This window comes from Malus sylvestris, chromosome 8 (genome assembly GCF_916048215.2).
Source record: "Malus sylvestris chromosome 8, drMalSylv7.2, whole genome shotgun sequence".
Lineage (NCBI taxonomy): Eukaryota > Viridiplantae > Streptophyta > Magnoliopsida > Rosales > Rosaceae > Malus > Malus sylvestris.
Window position 1 is genome coordinate 28,061,550 of NC_062267.1, and position 21,264 is coordinate 28,082,813.

General features: G+C 39.6%; 4 protein-coding genes across 13 annotated transcripts; 1 reads left to right on the forward strand and 3 right to left on the reverse strand.

The window, feature by feature from the left end:
* Window positions 1-552: 552 nt before the first annotated feature.
* LOC126632968 (uncharacterized) lies at window positions 553-3,532 on the reverse strand. Of its 9 annotated transcripts, none has more exons than XM_050303512.1 (3): window positions 3,262-3,532; window positions 2,624-2,698; window positions 553-1,861 (listed from the first exon to the last, which is right to left on the reverse strand). In XM_050303512.1, the coding sequence occupies exon 3, from the start codon at window positions 1,846-1,848 to the stop codon at window positions 754-756; it is 1,095 nt and encodes a 364-aa protein (XP_050159469.1). In that variant the 5' UTR covers window positions 1,849-1,861; window positions 2,624-2,698; window positions 3,262-3,532; the 3' UTR covers window positions 553-753. The 9 variants fall into 9 exon arrangements, with proteins under 9 accessions (XP_050159469.1, XP_050159468.1, XP_050159470.1 ...); XM_050303511.1 differs by having other exon boundaries at window positions 3,245-3,532; XM_050303513.1 differs by lacking the exon at window positions 2,624-2,698 and having other exon boundaries at window positions 553-1,857.
* Window positions 3,533-5,010: 1,478 nt separating this feature from the next.
* Window positions 5,011-8,867, forward strand: LOC126632351 (kinetochore protein NDC80 homolog). Its single transcript, XM_050302733.1, has 4 exons — window positions 5,011-6,177; window positions 6,490-6,736; window positions 8,199-8,345; window positions 8,412-8,867. The coding sequence occupies exons 1-4, from the start codon at window positions 5,075-5,077 to the stop codon at window positions 8,661-8,663; spliced, it is 1,749 nt and encodes a 582-aa protein (XP_050158690.1). The 5' UTR covers window positions 5,011-5,074; the 3' UTR covers window positions 8,664-8,867.
* On the reverse strand, window positions 8,829-14,472 carry LOC126632352 (mitogen-activated protein kinase kinase kinase 1-like). Its single transcript, XM_050302734.1, has 8 exons — window positions 13,415-14,472; window positions 12,687-12,771; window positions 12,409-12,471; window positions 11,912-12,069; window positions 10,887-10,959; window positions 10,705-10,764; window positions 10,170-10,280; window positions 8,829-9,650 (listed from the first exon to the last, which is right to left on the reverse strand). Exons 1-8 carry the CDS (start codon window positions 14,245-14,247, stop codon window positions 9,438-9,440), a joined length of 1,596 nt encoding a protein of 531 aa, XP_050158691.1. The 5' UTR covers window positions 14,248-14,472; the 3' UTR covers window positions 8,829-9,437.
* Window positions 14,473-15,926: 1,454 nt separating this feature from the next.
* On the reverse strand, window positions 15,927-19,214 carry LOC126633441 (uncharacterized). Of its 2 annotated transcripts, none has more exons than XM_050304052.1 (2): window positions 17,971-19,213; window positions 15,927-16,285 (listed from the first exon to the last, which is right to left on the reverse strand). In XM_050304052.1, exons 1-2 carry the CDS (start codon window positions 19,161-19,163, stop codon window positions 16,279-16,281), a joined length of 1,200 nt encoding a protein of 399 aa, XP_050160009.1. In that variant the 5' UTR covers window positions 19,164-19,213; the 3' UTR covers window positions 15,927-16,278. The 2 variants fall into 2 exon arrangements, with proteins under 2 accessions (XP_050160009.1, XP_050160008.1); XM_050304051.1 differs by lacking the exon at window positions 15,927-16,285 and adding an exon at window positions 16,435-16,999 and having other exon boundaries at window positions 17,971-19,214.
* Window positions 19,215-21,264: the final 2,050 nt, after the last annotated feature.

Sequence of the window (21,264 nt, forward strand, 5' to 3'; positions counted from 1 at the left end):
GTACTTTTTACCTGGAGTTTACGAGATGTTGTTGAGCATTGAAGACTCTGAGAACCTGATCAGCGAGAGTAAAGAGGAATAAGAAAAGAATGAGAATCAGAAGAAAGACGATAAAGCTAAAGATACGTCATATCAAAGACCTCGGAAGACTCAGAGCTTCAAAAGAAGTGAAACTAGAGCTAATTTTCCCAGCTGAGGTTTTAGTGCCACTGGTCAGAGGCGAAGTGATAGATTTACTAGTGATCCCAGATTTCAGAGACAAGGTGACTCTGGTAGAGGAAATGTATCTTTGTATCGTAGGATTCACCCTTGGGTGTTATATCTTGGTCATTGTATTTTTAAAGCTTCCGAACTGTGTAAATGATTACATCACTCTCACGTGACGGCCAGCATGCCCTCCTTCGGGATGGGGTGTGTCAAAAACTGATCGCATAATATACAATAAATGGCAAAAATGAATTGATTCTTAACATCCTATCAAAGAGAATCCAGAGATCCTCATCCCACATACATGAAGAAAACTATATTCATACACGGAAGAAGGTAAAAAGTAAGTAAAATTAGATTTTGAAAATATATTACACAACAGAACAAAGGGAAAAGGAACAACTTATCTCCATTTTCCTTTTTTACAGCTATTCAATTTCAATGAGACTTAAAGCCAATGCAAATCCGAGAAAGTTAAAATCATAACTTCTGTTTTTGTGCAATCACTACTAAATTTGTGTGCCTAAACAAGTGTTCCTAACTTCCTTATCTTTCATCGCTGTTTCCTTCTCTACGCATACGTCTCCTCCCAGAACGTCCCAACAACACCCTGCCATGACGACGAAGGCGGCTCGCCAATGACATACCACCGCCGTCGTCATCACCATCACTATCATTCTCTTCATCTTGATCAGAGGAATCCAAACCGCCAACAGGAGTTGTGTGCCGGATGCCAGCAGCACTATTGTCCAATGAGTGGTGGAAGGCCCCCTCAGGCGGTCTTAGACGTCTTGTCAGGTCAGTCCTTGATGGCCCAAATGCATGTAATAGGAAAAAGAAGTTCACCAGATTGCCATCGAATCCCAGCCCGAACCCCCCATTTCTTTCTGGAGCATCTGCATTAAAGCCACCATCCTCTTCGTCCGTATCCAAACCATAATTATTTCTTTCTATTACATAATCTCCAAAAACCATTGCACCTGGCATGGAAGACTGGATTGTGCTCATCAGATCGTTCGTCTCACGCTCATGTTCAAGACTTCTCCATTTCTGTTCAAGGTCTGGATCCACTTCTCGTGGGCGCGCAGAGGGGTGCTCTTCCTTCACATGCCTTTTAAGCTCCTTGTAATTTCCGACAAATGAACAATTTTCTTGCATGCAGCTTCTCCTTTTTGTATTTAGATAATCTCGTGCTGGTTCAAGAACAGTCCAGCCCTTCACCTGGCCCCTACAGAGGGGGCATGCAAGTTCTGTGACTTCACACTTTTGTACTGGCCATCCAGCATCTGGTACCACAATTGGATCGTTGTTGGAGCCAAGCAATGGTTGTCCAAGATCAGATGGCACAATTTTAGTATAAGCTTTCTTGTACTGGCCAAGACAATTGGAATGTCGGAAACTAGTTCCACACATGTAGGGACGGCAACCCTTGTCATGAGAAGAACAAAGGAGAAGAACAGCATTGTGAGGATACTCCATGCACACGGAACATGTTGCATCCTCCCAGTCTTTTTTTTCCAAATCTCTGCATTTCTTCGAGCACAGATCCTCCAATATATCTTGACTGTTCCGCAATGGATATGGAGTCGGTCTGTATCGTCGGGAAGCAATCCTGCGTCGTCCCCGGCTACCTTTTGCCATTTCTAATATCTACCTGCAAATAACATTGCAAAAGTTATACCAGAACCATGACAGTCCAGATATACATACATGGAACTTTAAAATTATTCAGCTACAAATACACACACATATACAACACAGGACAAAAACCAGGAACTTCCACACCAACGTTAATAGAATAAAGTTCACCCTATTACTGCAGATGCCAATCCTGTTCTTCAATTGTCAAAGTCTCAAAGAAAAACAATATATCAGAACTTTAAATTCAAAAAGAATCCATAGTACACATTTCAATCACCAATTTTAAGATCAGGTTATCTCATAAACACACCATACAAGTGGTCAAAAAGTACACATGGAAGCATCTTAACAGAAATTTTAAAGGATTCTTACAGTAAGGACTACATCGATGTGTGAGTCAATACATAAAAGACCAAACTGATGAGTTGGTAAAACATAAAGGATTGTTTGTGATAAAAACCCATTTTCCTAAATACACTAGCAAATTTATTGTAGCAATTGAATTCTAAACTAGGACGATAAGCCTTGAATTTTAAATCAACTATCAAACCCTATGAAGAAAGAACAAAGAACCCCTGAGATCAACTCTCTGATCAGTGATAACCAAGAAAAAATACACAATTGCATAGACACTAGTATGAAATTGAATCTTGAATGATTGAACTACTAAAGTAAATAGATATCACCAAAAACTATGTGATTAGTGAAGATTAAAAACTTGGGCAAAGCCAGAAACAGCTTGAGTCTTGATTCGAAGCATTCGAGCCAATTATACCCAGAAACACACGCATTTCATTCCAGCTAAAGATATAATCTTTCGCAATTGAAACTGACAACCAGAAAGCCTCACCTGAGCCGCGGTCAGAGCAATTCCGGATCCAAAATAAGTCAGTTGCGTACAATGGCAAGAGAAACAGAAACAGGTCAGAGATTTATACACAGACCAACGTGTTTAAGAAGTTAATAAATTAATCAAATAACAACCCAAAGCTTGAAGCAAAGCACATGGCAGCTGACCCTTCATCCATTTGAGAGAGATCCACAAAAATATTAATTAATATTCAAATTTAACTAAATTAAGAATCTTATGTAAAAATCCAAAGAAAAAAAGTGAAAATCTCCAATTTTGCTCAGAAATGAAAGTCGAAAACTTGTGGTTGCTCAATTTTGCACGCAAAGGATAACCCAGCTTTCAAAATTCCAATTTTCCAATTTTTTTATTTGAAAAGAAAACAAAAATGAAAAACAGAAGGAAGAGAGAATAACTACATAACTGAATGATTTTCCATGATTTTTCAAACATTTCCCGGCAACCAAACAGACTCTCAAGCTCAAGAATGAAGGAAGAACAAAACCATCTGATAAGAGAGAAACTGAAAAAGCTTAGCAATCGCACCAGAAATATATATGTACTATTCGAGTGTTGAAACTTCAGAGACGTTAAAGCGGGTCGGAGTCGGAGCAATTTGGATATGGATTTTGGATTTGGGAGAGAAGAAGGGAATTAGGGTTTCAGAGGAGGCGAAGCGAATAAGCGATTGAGGGATAGGCGGGAGAGGGCGGGAGGCAGCGAAATGAAAAGCAAATAATCACAAAAGCTGTTCGTAGTCGCGAGGTTTATTTAATTTTCTAGAGAGAGAAAGGAGGAGAGAGAAAGCTCCAAGCTTCTCGTCAATTTCGAGTTATTTCTACGCTACTCTATCTCTCTCCTTCCTTCCTCATTTTCTCTCTCCTCTGATTTGTGATTGGAGACGTGGGCCAGCTGCTTTGATTTGGAATCCACGCGCTGCTGGGGCGGCTGGCGAGCACGCTCAGTTTCACTGGTTTAAAGCAGTCACGTTGTCACGCACCGTCGTGCTATGTGGTAAATATCTGAAATCCCTTTCACTAAGATCATCCGATTAAATTATTCAAGTTTTTTAAATTTCATCCAACGACTCACTTGTTTTGATTACTTAAAAGTTATAATAATTTTTGACCGTTTGATGAAATTTCAAAGATCCGGATCACTTGATCCGGTGGTCTTAGTGGAAGAGATCTGAAAAGAATCTCTTTCCGTAAATGTCTATCCACGTTCTAAGATTCACAATTCACATGGGGGTGAAACTCGGCGGGTTGGCCGATTGGAAGGCAAACCCAATCCTAACTCAATTTTTGTGATTCAGGTTCAGATTCAGGTTGAGTTTGATTTGGATTCATTCGAGGCAAATAATAAGTTTAGTTGAGTTCGAGTTTACATTCGAGTTGGATTCAAATCGTCCAACTTGTTTGAGATTAACCCTGTAACAACTTAGTTTGCTAGAGTTCTTAAAAATTTAAGCCAAATAGGATCAAATCTAGTCATCTTAAATTTTATAAATAAATCAAACTTTGTCCAACTTTTTTGAGTTCAAATATATAACAACTTAGTTGAAGTTTTTTTCTGAGAGAAATGATAACGTTAGTAAGTTAAATGTTAACTTAGCCACCGACAAGGTTCGAACTCACGCCGTCATGCAAGGACACAACACATTTCCACCACTATGGTAAAGGGTCATTTGCAACTTAGTTTGAAGTTAACTAGCTTTGATTCTATTTTGTTTTTTCTTTTGTACTAAAAAAAAGTTAAATAGCATCAAAGCTAGTTAACTTCAATTTCATAAATTAGTCAAAACTTAAATTCAACTCCACAAATTAATCTTCGTTTTAAAGTTAAACTAAATACAAATATTCAATGATGCAAAATTTGAATTAAAATACAAGAAAATACTAAGAAGGTACCAAAAGAAGAAAAGAAAGCAACATTTCATTGTCCAAATGTAAACAAGCACCGAACTGAAGTCTTGTGGTCCGAAATTCAATGTGTATTTCTATTAAATATTAAATAAGGAAAATAATTAATTGTATATTATATATTCACAACAATCGCTATAAGCCCTTAAAATAAAATAAACCCCAATACCAAAAGCTTCAGCAATACATCTTTAATTAAAAATTGTACCAAGTTTTATTCCATTACAAGAATTCTTGGCCACAGATTTGGAGTGGACGGCTTAGATCACATGGTGGATGTACCAGTAAAACCAATTGGAGGCCACACGATCTGGAGTGGACGGCTTAGATCACATGGTCCGGAGAGCGAGACCATTTCTCCTTTTGAATACAGAGTCTTTCGCTAGTCCTTACCACTACTCGGAGGAGCGGGAAACGCAGTCCGAAATTTGAAAGAGAAGAGAGGGAAAGAAAGATGAGAGGCAGAAGCCGCGGCCGAGCAAGGGAGTCGTTCAACCCACGGCCACCACCAGCGACGCCGCTGGACCACTTCCGCCTCCAACGAGACTCCGATGCCAGCTTCGCAAGCAGCCGCCCTTCCTCGGTGGGCATGGGTCCCACCACCGCAGCCCTCGACCTGTACAAAGACCGCTCTTTTCAGCAGTCCACCGTCTCCGCCATCAATTCCTACCTTTCCTCCCACTCCCTCCAATTCTCCCTCAAATTCCCGATCCCCTCCGCCCGGGAAATCACCGAAACCCTGAAATTCCTCCTCGCCCGCCTCGAGTACCCTTCGCCCAAGCTCGAGGACGACCTCCCCCTCCTCCTCAAGTTCCTGAAATGCCCCTTCAAGCCCAACAAGTCCTTGCTCCGAAACCCCACCGTCAACGCCCACCAGTGGCCCACTCTGCTCGCCGTCATCCACTGGGTCTTCCAGATTGTGCTCTACACCGACCATCTCGCCGCGGATTCCCGGGCCTTCGTCGAGAACAATGCCATGTCCGCTTACGCCCTGGAGAGCTACTTGCATTATATACATGGCAACGATGACGCGGTGGAGGCCTTGGACCGGGATTTCTTGGACAAGTTGGATAGGGAGAAGGAGAATGCGGAGGAGAATGTCAGGGTTTTGGAGGCAACCGCTACGGAGCTGCAGGTGAGGGTGGAAACAATGCGGTCTGAGCCGTCCAGGAGGGAGGCGCTGGAGAAGGAGAGGGGTTTGTTGGAGGGGGATGTGGTCAAGTTTAATGAAATCATAGGGAATCTGGAGAAAAGTATCGCGAATTTGGAGGCAGTGTTGGAGGGGAGAGAGAAGGAATTGGAGGCCAAAGTGGTGGATAATAAGAGGATTTGCCAAGAGAATGCGGAGTTGAATAAGAGGGTGGAATTGCAGACCTTCAATGCCAGGGATGTGGATAGAATGAAGAGGGAGTTGCAGGCTGTGGAGAGGGATATTGGGGAAGCCGAGCTCGAAAGGAATGCTTGGGAGGAGAAGGCTTGGGAAATTGATACCATGCTTAGCCATAAGTTTAAGGACCTTGAGGCTGTGGCCATGGACTGCAACCAGGCCATGAGGAGGTTTGTCCTCCCTGTCATGTGATCTTCTTTTCTTGCCAATTGATGTCTTAGATATAGAAATGTAATTTCTTTGTGTGATTGTTTCGGGGTGCATATCATTGACATCGATAGTGCATTACAATGATATGTTGATCCAATTTTGCTTGCCAATTAACTCTTTGTCATGGCTAGTGATTTGTTTGACGTTGTTTGCCTACTTGTTTATATTTGTTTGAATTGCTCGCTGTCTTATGACAGTTGACGGTACAAGTTTTGACAAATTTAATAATCTTTGTATGCATTGCAATTTCTCTCTTTCTTTGGTGGTAGCAGGTTGAAACTTGGTAATGGATTTCAGTATTTATTGAATGCTAAGGGATCGACGCCAGCTGAGATTATGGGGATCGACTACAAATCAACTTTAAAGCCTGCGCTTGACGCCTACTCAGAAGGTATAAAGAAAAGCTCTGTGGAAAAACTGGAAGACTTGATCTCCCTTCAGAAACAGTCGAGTGAACTTTCTGCTCAGATTGAGGGCAAACGAAATTTTATAGCGACGCTTCAATCTCATATCAGCGAAGTAAGTGGATCAAGATTAAGTCTTAGACATATTACTTTCTTTGTTGTGCATAGGAAGGGAATGAGTTATTTCGTTAATTTAACCTTATGAACTCGATAACTGGTGTATGTTTTACAAAGTAAAATATCAACTGTAAAGGTAATTGATCATATGGTTTGACACTTGGAAATCACCCTGACTATTATAGCATCTTAGGGTGCGTTTGTTGCACCGGAATGTCTCGGACTTGACTAGCTTCAAGAATTAAGTTAGACTGGTTTAGACTAAACTAAGCTAGATTAGCTTAGTGAAATGTTTGGTAGTATCGGACTAAGAAGCATGATAAAAAATTAATTTTCCTTTTTTTTTTTTCCAAAAACAAAGTACTCTATCTGTCTCTCCATTGTCTTTGTTCAAACTATCTCTCCTCCTTTTTCTACGTCTCTTCCATTTTCTTTTCCCGTCCAACTCCTTTTTCCTTTTCTTCTCGATCACAAATATACACAGTTCACATGCAAACCAATTTTCCATCAGACCAAACAAAACCCATCACCTGCCTCATCAATCCAACAAAATTCCCAAACTTTCCCACCCTAAAATTTGACAATTCCATTCAAATTAAACAAAAGTTAGAGCTGAAAATTTGAGCAAAGAAAGAAAGAGAGAGAGAGAGGGGGAGGGAGAGTAAACGGATAACCAATAGTAGGAGGCGGCGACGCCGTATAGCTTGAGGACGAGCAGTAGCGTAAAGGAGAAGAGGAGGATGTGGGCCGCTAAGGCCTGCACGGACTTCAACACTCTCCGCTAGTTCATCATCACCGTAAAACGATGTCGTCCGCTGCGAAAGTCGAGACTTCAGATTGTGAGAAATCTCAGGAGGAGGTTGCTGTTTCAGTATGCACCATTGAAACTAAAGAGGCAAGAAATATTCTTTCTCTCCTTCATCTTTTTCGTCGTTCGGGTTGACCCAGATGGCAAAAAATCCCAAATCACCGACCCAGATGCCAAAAGGGCGCTGGGTTTGCAGGACGATAGAGATCGGCGACAACCGTTTTTGGTTTGGTCACTGGAGAAGGGGGGTTGATGCTGCTCATGTGGGTTCGTAGGATGCTGCTCGCAGACGAGGGAGACGGGACTAGCAATCCCGTTGTTTTAGGGGGGCCTCGCAAAGACCTCCTAGTGAGGGATTTAGTCGAGGCAAGTCCTCCTTTGTCCTATTTAACTTGGTCCCGCCAGTGAACAAACACGGATTGCACTAACTTTTAACTTAAGCCAGTCCAGTGAGAGCTAAAGAAGGCAAACAAACACCCCCTTAAGGTGTTTAAGGGTCAGACTTCGAAACTGTAGACCTGTTGTGATACATGACCTCAGTTTCTATAATTGGTTATCGCTCCAGTAAGGTTTGAACCTTGGGAAAGAAACACAATTTTACAAAGATTTTGTTTTGACTTTATATTTTACTTGTGTATAATTTACCCGTTAGGTGGAAGCTCAACTGAACTTGTTGAAGAAAGAGACACAGGAATACACTTCCAGATGTGCAGCCGAAGCTAGAAACTTGATGGAAGATGTTGAACGGGAGACTCGTAACTTGGATATTGTGCAAAGAGAAGCAGAAGAGATTCTGAAGGTTTGTTTTTAAATTATGGTCATCAATTTAAGTTTGATATCATAACGAATCTCATTGTTCTTGCAGACCTCCAAACTGAAATTGCAGGATGCAATCAAACAAACTGAAGAAGAAACTCAGACGTGCGCTTATGGACTCATGGCGGTAATTGACTCAGTCTCGAAGTACAAAGAATATGTGCAGTCTAAGATTTTCGAAATGAAGAGAGATGTCTCAGAAACAGCTGTTGCTGTATCAGACACTCACAAAAGTTGCTTGCAATCGCAATTTGGTTTTCTGTCGGATGCAAACCAGCAATCGGAAACAGCACTCCAATAGGCCGTCATACTTGATTCCCTGCCTTGCTGCTTACCGGTTTTATACTCTCGTGCTGAAAGCACCGTGATTTCAACTGATGGGTAATTAGCTGTCATCTGAATTTATCTTTTGATCTTTCTTTGTTACTGTTTTGATTAGTTCTACTAATCAGGAACGGGCTCGATGTGAATCCAACGAATCTCATATTCAATTGAGTTGTTTCCACCAGGTTATTACAAAAGTTATGTACAGCAAGTCGATAATCTGCTACAAAATGTGCTTGATCATCTTCTGTTCTAATTACAATTAATTCCCCCCAGAAACAAGGTAGCTCCTGTAAAACAACTTGCCCTGTAAATATTCTACAAGTACCCGTGATATTGCTTGCAAACTTGTCGACTACCATACATCCGTTTCAAGCATTCAGGGTCAGTTTTGTCATCCGCAGTAGATGAGGACCAACCAGTTCAGTGACTAATGCGGGCAACGGATGGAAGGTTATGCACACAGTTCATCTCCTTGGCTGAGTTTCTCTGGTCCTTCAAGTCCCTAATACTGTGGACGGACACAAGGACCAAGAGATGCTTTGTTTGATTAGCAAGCCATTCGCGTCATTGTGAAAATATTGGAAGCATATCCCCTTCCCAAAACCACGTTCGTGGAAGCTAATGTTCTACCAAGGATTGACGATGTATATAGATTCAAACACTAAGCACATATGAAGGGCAGTAACTTGCAGTACCAGTTCCTCTATATTACCTTATGATATCAATGAAGGTTGGTTGACCAAAGCATTCATGAACGTAAACTGTTGCAATGAGGAGAAGCTGGGACAGAGGAAGCGTGGAGTGGCCTTTTCACAAACGGATGGTTCAATAGCTGAGCCGCAGTAGGTCGACTATTAGGGTTAACTTGCAAACATTTCAGAATGAAATCCCGTGCATCTCTTGATAAGGTATCAGGAACTGGAGGAGGTTCACCCTGGCCAATCTGAAATAAAGCTTGCATCTGCCAATCAACACAAACAAGACCATGATTTTTCTCAGATTCTTAAATGACTCCACAGGGGACAATCTAGTGATCTACCACGTCTTTCATATGTCTTAGCCTTCTCACATGAGTGACGGTCCAAATTGATTAAGAATACTAAAGCTACCCTAATCTTCACTGATGTCTGACAAGAAATCACTGGATTCAGGTTTTATGAGGGGTAAACACTTGATTAAGGAATTTAGGAATGGGCATAAAGGAAACTGGTACTTCTAAGAGCTTTCAGAGCTAAGATGTCATTGATGGTAATCGAGTTACGTGGAAGAGTAAATAACATATTGTTAATAAGTAGCACAAAGGCAGAGTACAAGTAAGATGATCCGGGTAAAATCACACGGTGGGGGATGTGTGGCATGAGGTTGGCTCCTACATCCAATGATCTAGGTCAAAATGTAATGTGGGCATATTGTTATGCATTTCTTATACTAAGGAAAAAGTAAAAGATTAGCATTCAATGTGCAGAAATGTTGAACATACGCCTTCCAGGTGAGAGTATGGAGGCTGGCGGGTTAACATCTCTAACACAGCGCATCCAAGGCTCCATATATCAGCTGCAAGCCCATAGCCACGATTCCTTAGATTAACAACCTACAATTTTACAGCTTACTGGTCAACAGGTTAACTCAAAATCCCTGAAACAGATAAGCATGCTCGGAGCAACTAATTCCCAATTATACCATTGCAACAGAAAATTGATCTATGGATGAGAACAGAAAAACAAAATGTAAAGATGTCATTAAGTTTTCTATTGCAAGGTAAATGATGAAAATTAAGTTTTGTACGTCAAAGAGTAACGGGACAATAACAGTTAAATCCTAATTTCAATTCGGGAGATCCTAGTCATAAAATAAAAGTATATTCAGTACAACAATGGAAGTTACACTAACTATATGGATAATCACAACTAGATGAATTACTCTACATCATACTAATTTTACTATGTCAAGGCGTCTGTTGAAATACCAATCTGATGTGTACAAACACTTATTTATCGTAAAGAGAGGAGGCAAACCTCAGGGGCCATCCAATAAGCAGTCCCTTTGCAAGACTTCACGTCATTAAATTTGGTTGCCTAGAAAAACAGAAGGCCAATGTGGAATGATTCAGCATTAGAAATTCTATGAATTTATATTTCAATAAAACAGAAGTTCTATGAAATGAACATGAGAGAGAGGTTAGTATTGGGAATTATACCTTGGCTAACCCAAAGTCAGCAAGTTTCACAGATCCACTTGCATCCACCAATATATTAGCACATTTGATATCCCTGGAAAAAAAAAATCTTATAAATATAGACGATAGAAGCAAATTTTAATCTTCTACAAGTTCAATATCAATATAGGGAACATATAGTCTAGAAAGCAGAAAAATATGTCCAAGGGAATTATACAAATGTAGGTTAAATGAGGATTGTTTGGTTTGTTATTTTTTACGTATTTGTGTCTTATCTCTAAATAGGCATTTATGTTGTATGTAATTACAGACAAATATGTTTTCCTATCACTCTATTCCTTGTAACTTTTGGTGTGTATTGATACACATAAAATGTTTCACATTATATGATGGGAGAGATTTTAATTCATTCTCACCAAAAGTGACAAGATACAAAATTGGGTATACCTACATATTTAATGTTGCTCTCATAATTTTGTGTTAAAGAAGACAGTTATATTCTAGGAGATGGATCCGATTATTTGTATGCGAAGATTTTAGGGCGTAATTCAGTTCCAACTAATTGCATAATCTTGTAGGGTATGTTTGGGTGAGGAACTTCCAAATTTCAAGGGCTTTAGCAATAGCGATGACAACATGGATCACAGAAAGTTAGATAAGAGGAATTAGAAAATGCACCTCATGATCATTACAAAGGTATGTGATAGGGACTTGTAAATGACTCCTTCCAAGTAGTCATTTGCAAGTTCCTCTATCATGCCTTCTGTAATGTATTTCTACTTCCTTCTACCAAACATTTTGTGATCCATTTCTTCATCATTTTGCCTAAATGCCTTGGAATTTGGAAGGCCCTCACCCAAACATAGGGTACCTAATGATACAAACCCATTTCCCAAACCCTCCCTTATATTTTGGTCTACTGCTTGTTCACAGTTTTGTCTACTAAGATTCGTATAGGTCAATGGTTCAATCCCTTCCAATGTAACCAAAAAAGACAAGAAAGAAAGTTCACAATACAAAAATTCCAGTACCAAAGTATATATTACCTGTGAACCACATTACGATCATGAAGATATGTCAACCCGCTTAAAATCTGCCATGTAAACACAGAGACTTGAGAATCCCTCAAGAGATACTTTTGATATAGATTTGCAAGTGAGCCTTTTGTTACAAGCTCAAGGAAGATATAGAGCTTAGTTTCGTCCTGTAATAAGATTACAATGAACAATTAGTGTACAAGTCAGGAGAATTCAATAATATATTAAATTAACATTGAAATACAGCGAGCTACGTTATCTTATGATTGCAGCTTGAGTAGTTGCATTGCTGAAGCATTTGTTAGATTGATCATTTTATGGTTCTACAAATACATGTACATACATACACACATACAAGTACAAATACCCATGCACTAACTACAACAACAAGAACACATGCAAAACGAATAGATAAATCTTCCCCAATAAGTAGAAAGTTGTAATTCCCACTAAACAAACTGGCAGGAACCAAATAGAAATGCAAACCAAGAAAGAAAGAAGCATACCTTGTCCGTGCCCAGATATTGAACTATGTTGTCATGTTCAAACTGACTTAAAAGATGAATCTCCTGTACAACAATAATCGTATTAGAAGGAAGAAGGTTAAGGGTTCCAGGAAACAAATAGCATCTACTAAGTAAGGAAAAAAAGTTATGCAGCTGAATGAAGTTTCAATCATTTAATAATGCCATTAGATGTTCTTTTTTGAAAAACAAAATAATGCCATTAGATAGTAATTTGCAGCTGAACTAAGAAAAAGCAGAACAAGACTGCTTCTTTCGACCTGCTCAAGTTGGATTATGCTCTGCTTCCCCTGGCTCCCCTGATCCAGTAAAGAAACCTCCTTTACAGCAAAAAAGAATCCATCACTGCAAAAGAACAATTGCAGCATCACATAAACAGAGAGAGACCAACCCAGTTTAATGCAATCCCAAGTTCACCTTCTCCATCCTTTTTCTAACTTTACAATTTCTTGCTAAGAAAATTCTAAATGCTTTGAGTGGAAACGCCTAAAGTAGAATGGAATGCACAGCATGAAAAGTAAAAGTAGGATAAAATGGCAAGTCAATTGGGAAATGCTAAAGGAAAATGCTAGGGATAAAGGTTTTCGAGACTACCTCAAAGGTTTTACGGGTACATTATGCAAAAGATTAAAAACAAACAAGTGTGTAAATGGATAGCAGTACAAGAAACTATACAATTAGAAATGAGAATCTTTTAACCATGAATGGTGGTCTCCCTTGTTATGAAAGTGGTAATAGTCTTGATATCCTATGTTTGTATTCATTAGCGCTAATTTCTTCTACGAATTCCCAGCCTCCTACCAAAGTATAGTTATTTCTTTTTCATTTTTGTTTCAAATTCAAAGTAATCTTGTTCATATTGGGTTTAAATCAAACATAGTGCTAATCACCAACAACAAGGCAGGAACAAAAATTGATAAAGTTTTGGTAGCTAGAGTAAATATTAAAAAACATTTTGGACAAATGGAGGTGGAAGATGATCACTTACTCAGTAAAGCCTTCATACACAGTCCCATAAGAACCACTTCCCAAAAGCTGACCCTTTTGCCACGATGACGAAACACTCCGCCTGAATTTCCCATTCGGAGAAAAAATACTATGGATTGGCTCCGGGTTCAATCTTACAATGCCAACAAAACCAACACTGTCATCTGCATTTTGATCATCATTACTGTCATTGGATGGAGATGAGTTACACTCGTCATTTGCTTCGTTTACCGCTTCCCTCTCGCCATTTGCTTTAACTGCAAGCTCCTCTTCATCCAAGCTCATATCGCCAACGCAAATCGGCGAATTTACACCAATGTGGTCCTCCAGGGGGGGAAATGATTTCAATACAACCGGAGGCGGGCGGGGACCTTTAATTCCTCCACCAGCACCGCCATTTTTCACATTTCCCCCAAATTCCGCCAAACTCGAAGCCTTAATTTCACTATCGAGCTGCCTAACCCTAGCTTCGGACTTCTTCTCCAAAACGTCAACGTTTGCTCTGTCTCGCAACTGAGGATGACGATTCTGATCGCGGAGGCGAGAGCGAGGGGTCATGCGGGCCCGCTGGGCCTCCCACGCTGCGATTGGGATGGCGAAGTCTTCGGGGCCGGAAAGGCCAAGGCTGCGGCAGATGAGGTCGAATTCACCGTCGATGCCACTGACACGGAAGCTGGTTCGGTCGGAGAGAGGGGACTGACGGCCGTGCGAGGAGGAGTAGGAAGGAGAATAAGAGGAAGGGGAGAAGGTAGAGGCGTCGTAGTCGATGTTCTTGCTAGCGTTTCGGCGTTCGAGTTTGGGTTTCGGACGTTTGGATTGCTTGGCGGCGTCCATGATTTGCTGCCGATGCTGCTTCTTCTTCTTCGTCAAGTATAGTATGGTATGCTATGCAGCATCAAAGTCTCAAGTTGGAAGCTTGGAGGGTTGGAAGTGTGGCAGCCATTGACGGTTGCTTTGTTTTCTAGCTTCTGCTGTCGAGTGGCGCTCTAACGCGGTTCTGGATTATTTCAATTTCAATCAGAGAGCGAGAGAGAAAGATCTGAAACGCTGACACTTGGCGGTACCTTTGACGCCTTCTTGTGGAGGACGTCAAATGAAATGGTATCACCGTCACGTGGGATCTGTATTCAATAATACATTATCAACTCCAAGTTTTTTTTTCTACACATAATATGTTATCGGATTGGAATGTTATATGGCGGTGAACTCGTTCTATGTAAGTTACACTTCTAGTTGTGGTGCTAAGTTTTGTCGGTTTATCCATTAAGATGGAGTGTATTTGTGAGTAATGGATACGATAAATTACTTAAGGTTTCGTTTGGTACGTCAAATTATATTGGCTGTTTTTGTCAAATGGAGTAATCTATCCATAGAATGGTATTGACTATATAATCAAACGTTTAGTTCAATATCAAACTAAAAATCGACTATTTTATATTTTTAATATTGTAATTTGTACCTGATAAAAGGGATGTCAGTTAAAACATCAAAAATAAAAAATTATGAGCATTAAAATAACCTTGCACAAAAAGTTTTACTATTTTTCTCTTTCCTCTCATCAAATAGAAAAAGGGGATTTTAAGAGTCTTGCTTTGTCATTTGGACTTTGGCATTTATTTTTTCCTATTTTGTCATTTATTTAGGGACTGCATTTCAAAAATCATTTTATATATTTTTTTAATGTATTTTTCTTTTGAAATGTATATAAATTTTAGAGTGCAAAATAAAACATTTAAAGTGTTATAACAATTTCCTTTATTTTAACCAAATTACTTAAAATAATATACAAATAAAATAAATTGAAACCCTTCCTCTTGCCTAGATTTCTCCACTGCACCCTCCCCTCACCACTCTCCCCTGTCCTGTCATGCCGTCTCTTCTGTCTCTCGAATATACCGGTTTGGTACAATCTTCAAGAAGAGATGTTTTGCAATATTTTTTTTAACAAATAATAGTATATATGCCAACGAGATGCGATAGTGGACTACCATAAGCAATGTGCTTATCAAAATAATATAGTTTAACTTTAGGAATAGATTTGCCATAATAATATAAAATTTATCTACCTTTTTTTGGAATATGAATTCTTGCCGAATCCTCGAATTTGGAAATCCGTAAATCATATCAGTGTATCATACATCCGATCAAAAATCATGTTAAATATTTTTTATTTAAAATTAAATACAAACAATACCTGATAAAAATTAACTTCACAATGTACAATCAACAAACACGATTTATAAATTTTCATGGTCCTCACAAGGACCCGAAGCGGATCCTGTTGGCTTATTTTATTCTTGTTTCAATGATACGTAAGCTTCTTTTTCTCTTGTCATTGTTGTATATGCATCATGCTTGACTCAGCAAAAACAAAGTAAGCCTCATGCTCGTGAAGTGTTCCCACACCTAAAAGGGTAAGACTAATTCTCGATGGGCCCGAAAAGACTAAAATCATTTCAACTCTGACCACATTCAAATAACATCCGAAGTTAATTGAAACCTCGCACAAAATCTTTAAAACATTTTAACATCATACATTTACTTATTATTCATTTCAACCAACCATAAAATCCAAGCGCCAAAATTTAATTTACTCCTTTTTTTATGGGCCTTTTTCTTCTTTTGGAATCAATTTTCCACTCAGAGTGAGATGTTAACATCAAAAGAAGAAAATTGCAGTAACATAACACCAAGACTGCTTACTCAGTAACCATTGAAAGAACAAAAACAAGTAGACAAATAAGAAACGACGAGTATACGCTTCCAATCTAGTAACATTCTGCTCTTATAATGGGTTATAACCTGTTAGAAAATTGACTTCTTTCTTCTACAACAGATGCCTCCGGTAGACCTCACACGATATTTCTACTCCCTGTGAAGAAAATATTTGGGAAATGAATCAGTTAACAAACAGAATAAGCTGCAATTATCCATCCGCGAGGGGCGGGATGGAGGGTTATAATTGCATTTGATCGTCATGCTATCAAAGAAAATATGCCTTCCAACAGTTGAAACGTCCAATGCTGAATTAAAAAGACCGTCTAGATAGTTAACTGTCGAATCACGATTGATACATACAATATGAGAAATTAACATCTCTGCTTAGATATCAACCAATGAAAAGTCTAAGACAACAGGAAACACAAACAAATTATGAATACTACTGATACAAACCATTTTTAGATCAACCAAGGTGAACGGTATTATATTGTTTTGACAGTTATCCCTTTTTCATAAGAACTTCAGATGGTTATCCTATGTTTAATGAAAAGTGAAATGATCATATCATGTTCCCTGGTATAGCTTTAAGCCGTCTTTAAGCATTACTGGCTTATGAAAATAAATCTATTTAACTCCAACATGAGAATGCTCATAATCACAACTAAGTGAAGGCTCCTGCCAACATGCGGTATTGGGGAAGCAAGATGTACAGACACTCCTATTTCCAAGAGGCTGTGATGTAGGACAGAGAAGTGCAGTGGATCTTAGATTGTTTAGCGAATCAGGTCATTGGTGCAAGCCATCCCATTCCACAAAGGCTTAACTTCACATTGCTCACAAATTCACCTTCAAAATCTTTTTTTTCCTGCCTGCATATAGCCCGGAAAGCACACTTGAATCATAAAATAATGACTGGTTGTTGGCGGGTACCATGATCCCCAATACACTCGCAACTAGGCAATCAATCTCAGTTTAGCATGTCCTGGTTCTTTCAAAGGTAAGAGAGAAACCGACTTAAGATAAGACTTAAGACCAAGTAAATGATCTCTCATGGCAATAGAGGTCTTATTCACATAAAAGCCAAGAAGGGATTCCATAATAGCTGTCGTGATTGTGATCAAAACAAGATTCCAGTACGTTTGTATTCAAAAAGGAAACTCCGAAACACCTAATAAATTGCATTTTTCGTCTTTACAGTACATAAAAAAACAATACTGGAATTTCCCATTTCTGCAACTTAAGGTAAACAGAACGTCACCATTCTTAAGGGTTGTGCAATCAATAGCACAAAGGTAATCTGAAAATCATGACTAGAATATGATAACCAAAATAACACCCTGCTAACAATGATGAAATAGTTGATGTGATCAGTTAAACCTGGCTCCAAAATTGCTCTAGCAGCAATCTCATTGATTTGACACTAGAAGTTTAATAACATAGCCATTGGAGGTAATTCAATAATGTTAAATAATGGACTGCCAAAACTGCTAGACATTCGCCTAATGTTGTAGAGATAAATATACCAATTCGAAGCATCCTCCATAACCAATTTGTTTTAATCACACCAAAACAAGTTACTAAGCTTAACCAAGCACGCTGCACAACACCGAGTACTTGACCTAGTAGTTTAAGTGTGGTTCATCCAAGTAAGGAAAACTAGCTTCAGCATTCTGCCAAGCGTAAGCGTGGTTCCTACGAACCTAAGTTTGCTAAACTATCAATAATCACTAGATTACACAGTAAAATGAAAATTTTACTTAATATCTTTCCATATTTGCAGAAACTAGCAATCATATTCAAACCATTTACAGAGAGGGAAAGGGGCAAGGATCATACCACTTGATGAGCCAGCCAAACAGAAAATGCTGCATAATCGGAACCTTCCCCAACACCTCAGCCTTATACATCTTAAGCAACCCACTATTCACTTTGTTCCAATTAGGCACTCCACTGATATCATCCAACAATGGCGAGTGCTCCGAAAATGGACCCTTCTTCACCTTCTTCACAAACGCAATGCACGAGACATACAAATATTCTTTTGAAAAATTCTCCACGATATCATCATTGTGAATTGACTTAGGCTTCATATACTTATGCTCGATCAACTGCGACGCCCCGAAAATAAACGGCAGGAAATGGTAGTCATCGAGGCCCCAAACGCCGTGAGACCCCGCCGGCTCCAAGCAATACACCAACTGCAGCTTCCTCATCAAGTCCAAGTACTTGACGAAAACCCGAGCCACGACGGCCGGATAATCTTCTTCTTTAATCACCCCCATTCTCGCCAGGCAGTAGAGCCAAGCAGCGAAGTTGGTCTCGTGCCCTGTACCGTAATCAATTCGGCTCGAGTTCCCGAAGCTATCAGTGAAATACGGAACGATCTCGATGGTAGAAGGGTGGAGATGCTCGGGGAGGAACTGCAGCATGAGGGAGTGGCTGGTTTCGAACAATCGCTCGTGCCAGGAGCGGAATGAAACGTTGCCGTATCGGGCGGCTTGCTGGGTGGGCGGGATTTCGTCGACCCATTGAATTAGGGTCTCTAGAATGGAGATGATGGTGTTGACGGTGTCGGATTGGTGACAGGGGTCGGAGATTTTCTTGGCGCGGATGGACTCAGAGAGGGCGGCGACGAATCCGACAAAGTGTTTGCCTGAGAATGATTCGTGGAAGCGGCGGAGGTCGTCGGGGGACTGGATGCCTTTGGAGGGGGATTGGAAGTGGAAGGGAGGGGAGATTTGGGGGACAGAGAGGGGTTGGGGTACAGGGGTGAGGATGATGGCCTGTTGGGAGTTAGAGTTTGGAGGGAGGTTGATGGCGGGAGCTCGGATTGGGCGGTAGTTTGGGGGAGGGGAGATGTCGGAGAAGGAGGGTGGGGGAGAGGCCATGGGGGTTGGGGCTCCGCATTTGCAGCAGGTTGGGGTGGAAATGGCGGTGGCGGTGGTGGTGATGGAAGTTGGTGGAGATTCTGGGGACTTGGGGTTTTGGTGGTGGTGCTCCGATTTGCAGGAAGTTTGTAGGGGTTCCATTTTTGGAGAAATTGGAGGGAGAAAAGAGTGGCAAATTTACAGGGAGGGAGGAGCGACGAGGTTCCTGGACACTATGGGAGGGTGGTGATGATGGGCTGGGATCAAATTGCAAATGGGTTTCTTTCTTAAGCCCAATATGATTGTCCTTTGTTCTTAAGCCCAATTCCAATTGGATAATCATTTTCTTTTGTTTCTTGTTAAGTGACTTGCAGGTAAAACAATTTTCGTGTCGGTTCGAGACTTTTTGGGTTGGAGTAGTACAAGATACGGGTCAATTCCAACAAACAAAAATTAAAAAAATAAAATGTTTTCAAATTTTAGAAAAGAAGAATTAAAGTTGGGAAATATCTCATTATTTAAGCCATGGGATGACTTCTATTGTAATCATCTTTTCAATCAATTAATCAGATTATCCTTTGAGATTTCTATCAAATTGGTGGATTCCATAATTTTATTCTTCAATGAGTTTTGCTTGTAATCCTTACTAGCTTCATGCTACGTCAACGGTTGGAAATCACTCGGCCTATAAAGTCTTATTGGTTTAGAGGAAGTCCACTCATGTCAATTGCTCAAGCATTTGAGTGATTGAATCCCTCAAACTCACAAAATCCTCTCCACTCTCCACCTTAAACCCAATCAGTCGGGCTACAGTGGAAGGAAGAAGGATTCGACTACTCAATCGGGCCACAATAGCCTAACCCAACACCTAAGGTCATGTGACGTCTCACCCACATTAAAAAAAATTTGCGTCGCACATACGCATGGGCGCAACTGGTCTGATAAAATGCAGGTAGTGGGGCCCACACTATAGGCTGTCAAGATTGATGCGAATATGAGCTGTTGGATTTTGCAAATCCGCTGGTCCGTGTTTAGTCCTAATTTTCAAAAATAAAAAATAAATATCTGAAAAAGACTTGTTGTGCCACATTTTGTCCACATGGCACAACTTGGACACTTGGATTGCAAAAAAAAATAAAAATATTATCCAATGGCCCATATTAAATTTGTTATTAAAAATATTTAAAAATTATAAATACAGAAAGGAAAAAAAATGAAAAGAATATGAACCATGGCATGACTGGAACTAGATTGTAATTTCAAATAATAACAATTGACGTGACAAGATTGGTTAAAAGTCTTATTCGAAATTAAACATAAAATTTATTTAAATTTTTAGTATCAATTGCCCAAACAATTCATTTACGGGGTAAGGATGTACTAGGACAATTATTATTCACCAAAACAATAATTACATTTGCTCAAGACGGGGCAATTATTGCCTTAGTAGGGTGTAAGTTCTCTTAAGATTAGATGGATTCGGAAGTAATGATTGTCCTAGTTGACAGTATTTTCTTTTGCAATCCATTGCGTTTTGGATTTCAAATTCAAAATTAATATCGTGTGGACAAAGAGAATGATTTCCGTATCAAGCCAGACCCTGTGCATTTTTTTAGTAGAATACTCGTCCCCTGTCCAAATAAAGCTGTTTAACTCTATGAAAGGGTACTAATTATATCATATTTAACTAAACAGTGAATTGAATATTCTTTTTCTTCGAAACCCAGAATTTCTTCTTTTATTCTACAACCTCTCTTCTCATGTTACGACATGTGAAGTTGGAACAAACGTTGAAATTCATAAATTCCATACAAATTAAATAGAAATTTAAGAGTTTAGCAAAACCAAAAATAACTAATAAATTACACGATCTGCAAATGATGGATGAAAACTTGTTGGCATTGCACGAGTCTTCAGTCTCCACTGACACTGGTCCTCATTCATCATCTCATCTCCTCGTTTGGACAGCTGCAGCTTCAAATTTCCAAGTCCTTGTGAATATATACTTGGCTTCTAAGTGTAGATACATAGGGAGGGGTGCATTTTGCTCACTATCTTGAAGTAATGGCAATGCTCACCACATATTTATTAAGGTTCAAAAACATGTTAGACGTTAATTGGACAGCGGGCAGGAACTTAGCGCCTAGCAGCGGCTTATGCATATTTTTAATTTTAATTAAATTATATAATATATAAATAAATGTCTAGTTGTACTTAAAAAAATATATAATTGTAAAATAGAATGACATATAGATTATAAAGT

Excerpts from the sequence above, each read along its gene's own strand:
- LOC126632352 (XM_050302734.1), bottom strand. The coding sequence starts at position 14,247 with ATGGACGCCGCCAAGCAATCCAAACGTCCGAAACCCAAACTCGAACGC. Across the intron at positions 12,070-12,408 it reads AATATCTGGGCACGGACAAG|GACGAAACTAAGCTCTATAT; the intron begins GTATGCTTCTTT and ends ATCTTATTACAG. Across the intron at positions 10,960-11,911 it reads GATCGTAATGTGGTTCACAG|GGATATCAAATGTGCTAATA; the intron begins GTAATATATACT and ends TTTTTTTTCCAG.
- LOC126632968 (XM_050303513.1), bottom strand. The coding sequence starts at position 1,848 with ATGGCAAAAGGTAGCCGGGGACGACGCAGGATTGCTTCCCGACGATAC.
- LOC126632351 (XM_050302733.1), top strand. The coding sequence starts at position 5,075 with ATGAGAGGCAGAAGCCGCGGCCGAGCAAGGGAGTCGTTCAACCCACGG. Across the intron at positions 6,178-6,489 it reads TGCAACCAGGCCATGAGGAG|GTTGAAACTTGGTAATGGAT; the intron begins GTTTGTCCTCCC and ends TGGTGGTAGCAG. Across the intron at positions 6,737-8,198 it reads TTCAATCTCATATCAGCGAA|GTGGAAGCTCAACTGAACTT; the intron begins GTAAGTGGATCA and ends TTTACCCGTTAG.
- LOC126633441 (XM_050304051.1), bottom strand. The coding sequence starts at position 19,163 with ATGGAACCCCTACAAACTTCCTGCAAATCGGAGCACCACCACCAAAAC. Across the intron at positions 17,000-17,970 it reads TTTGGCTGGCTCATCAAGTG|GAAAAAAAAGATTTTGAAGG; the intron begins GTATGATCCTTG and ends ATATGCAGGCAG.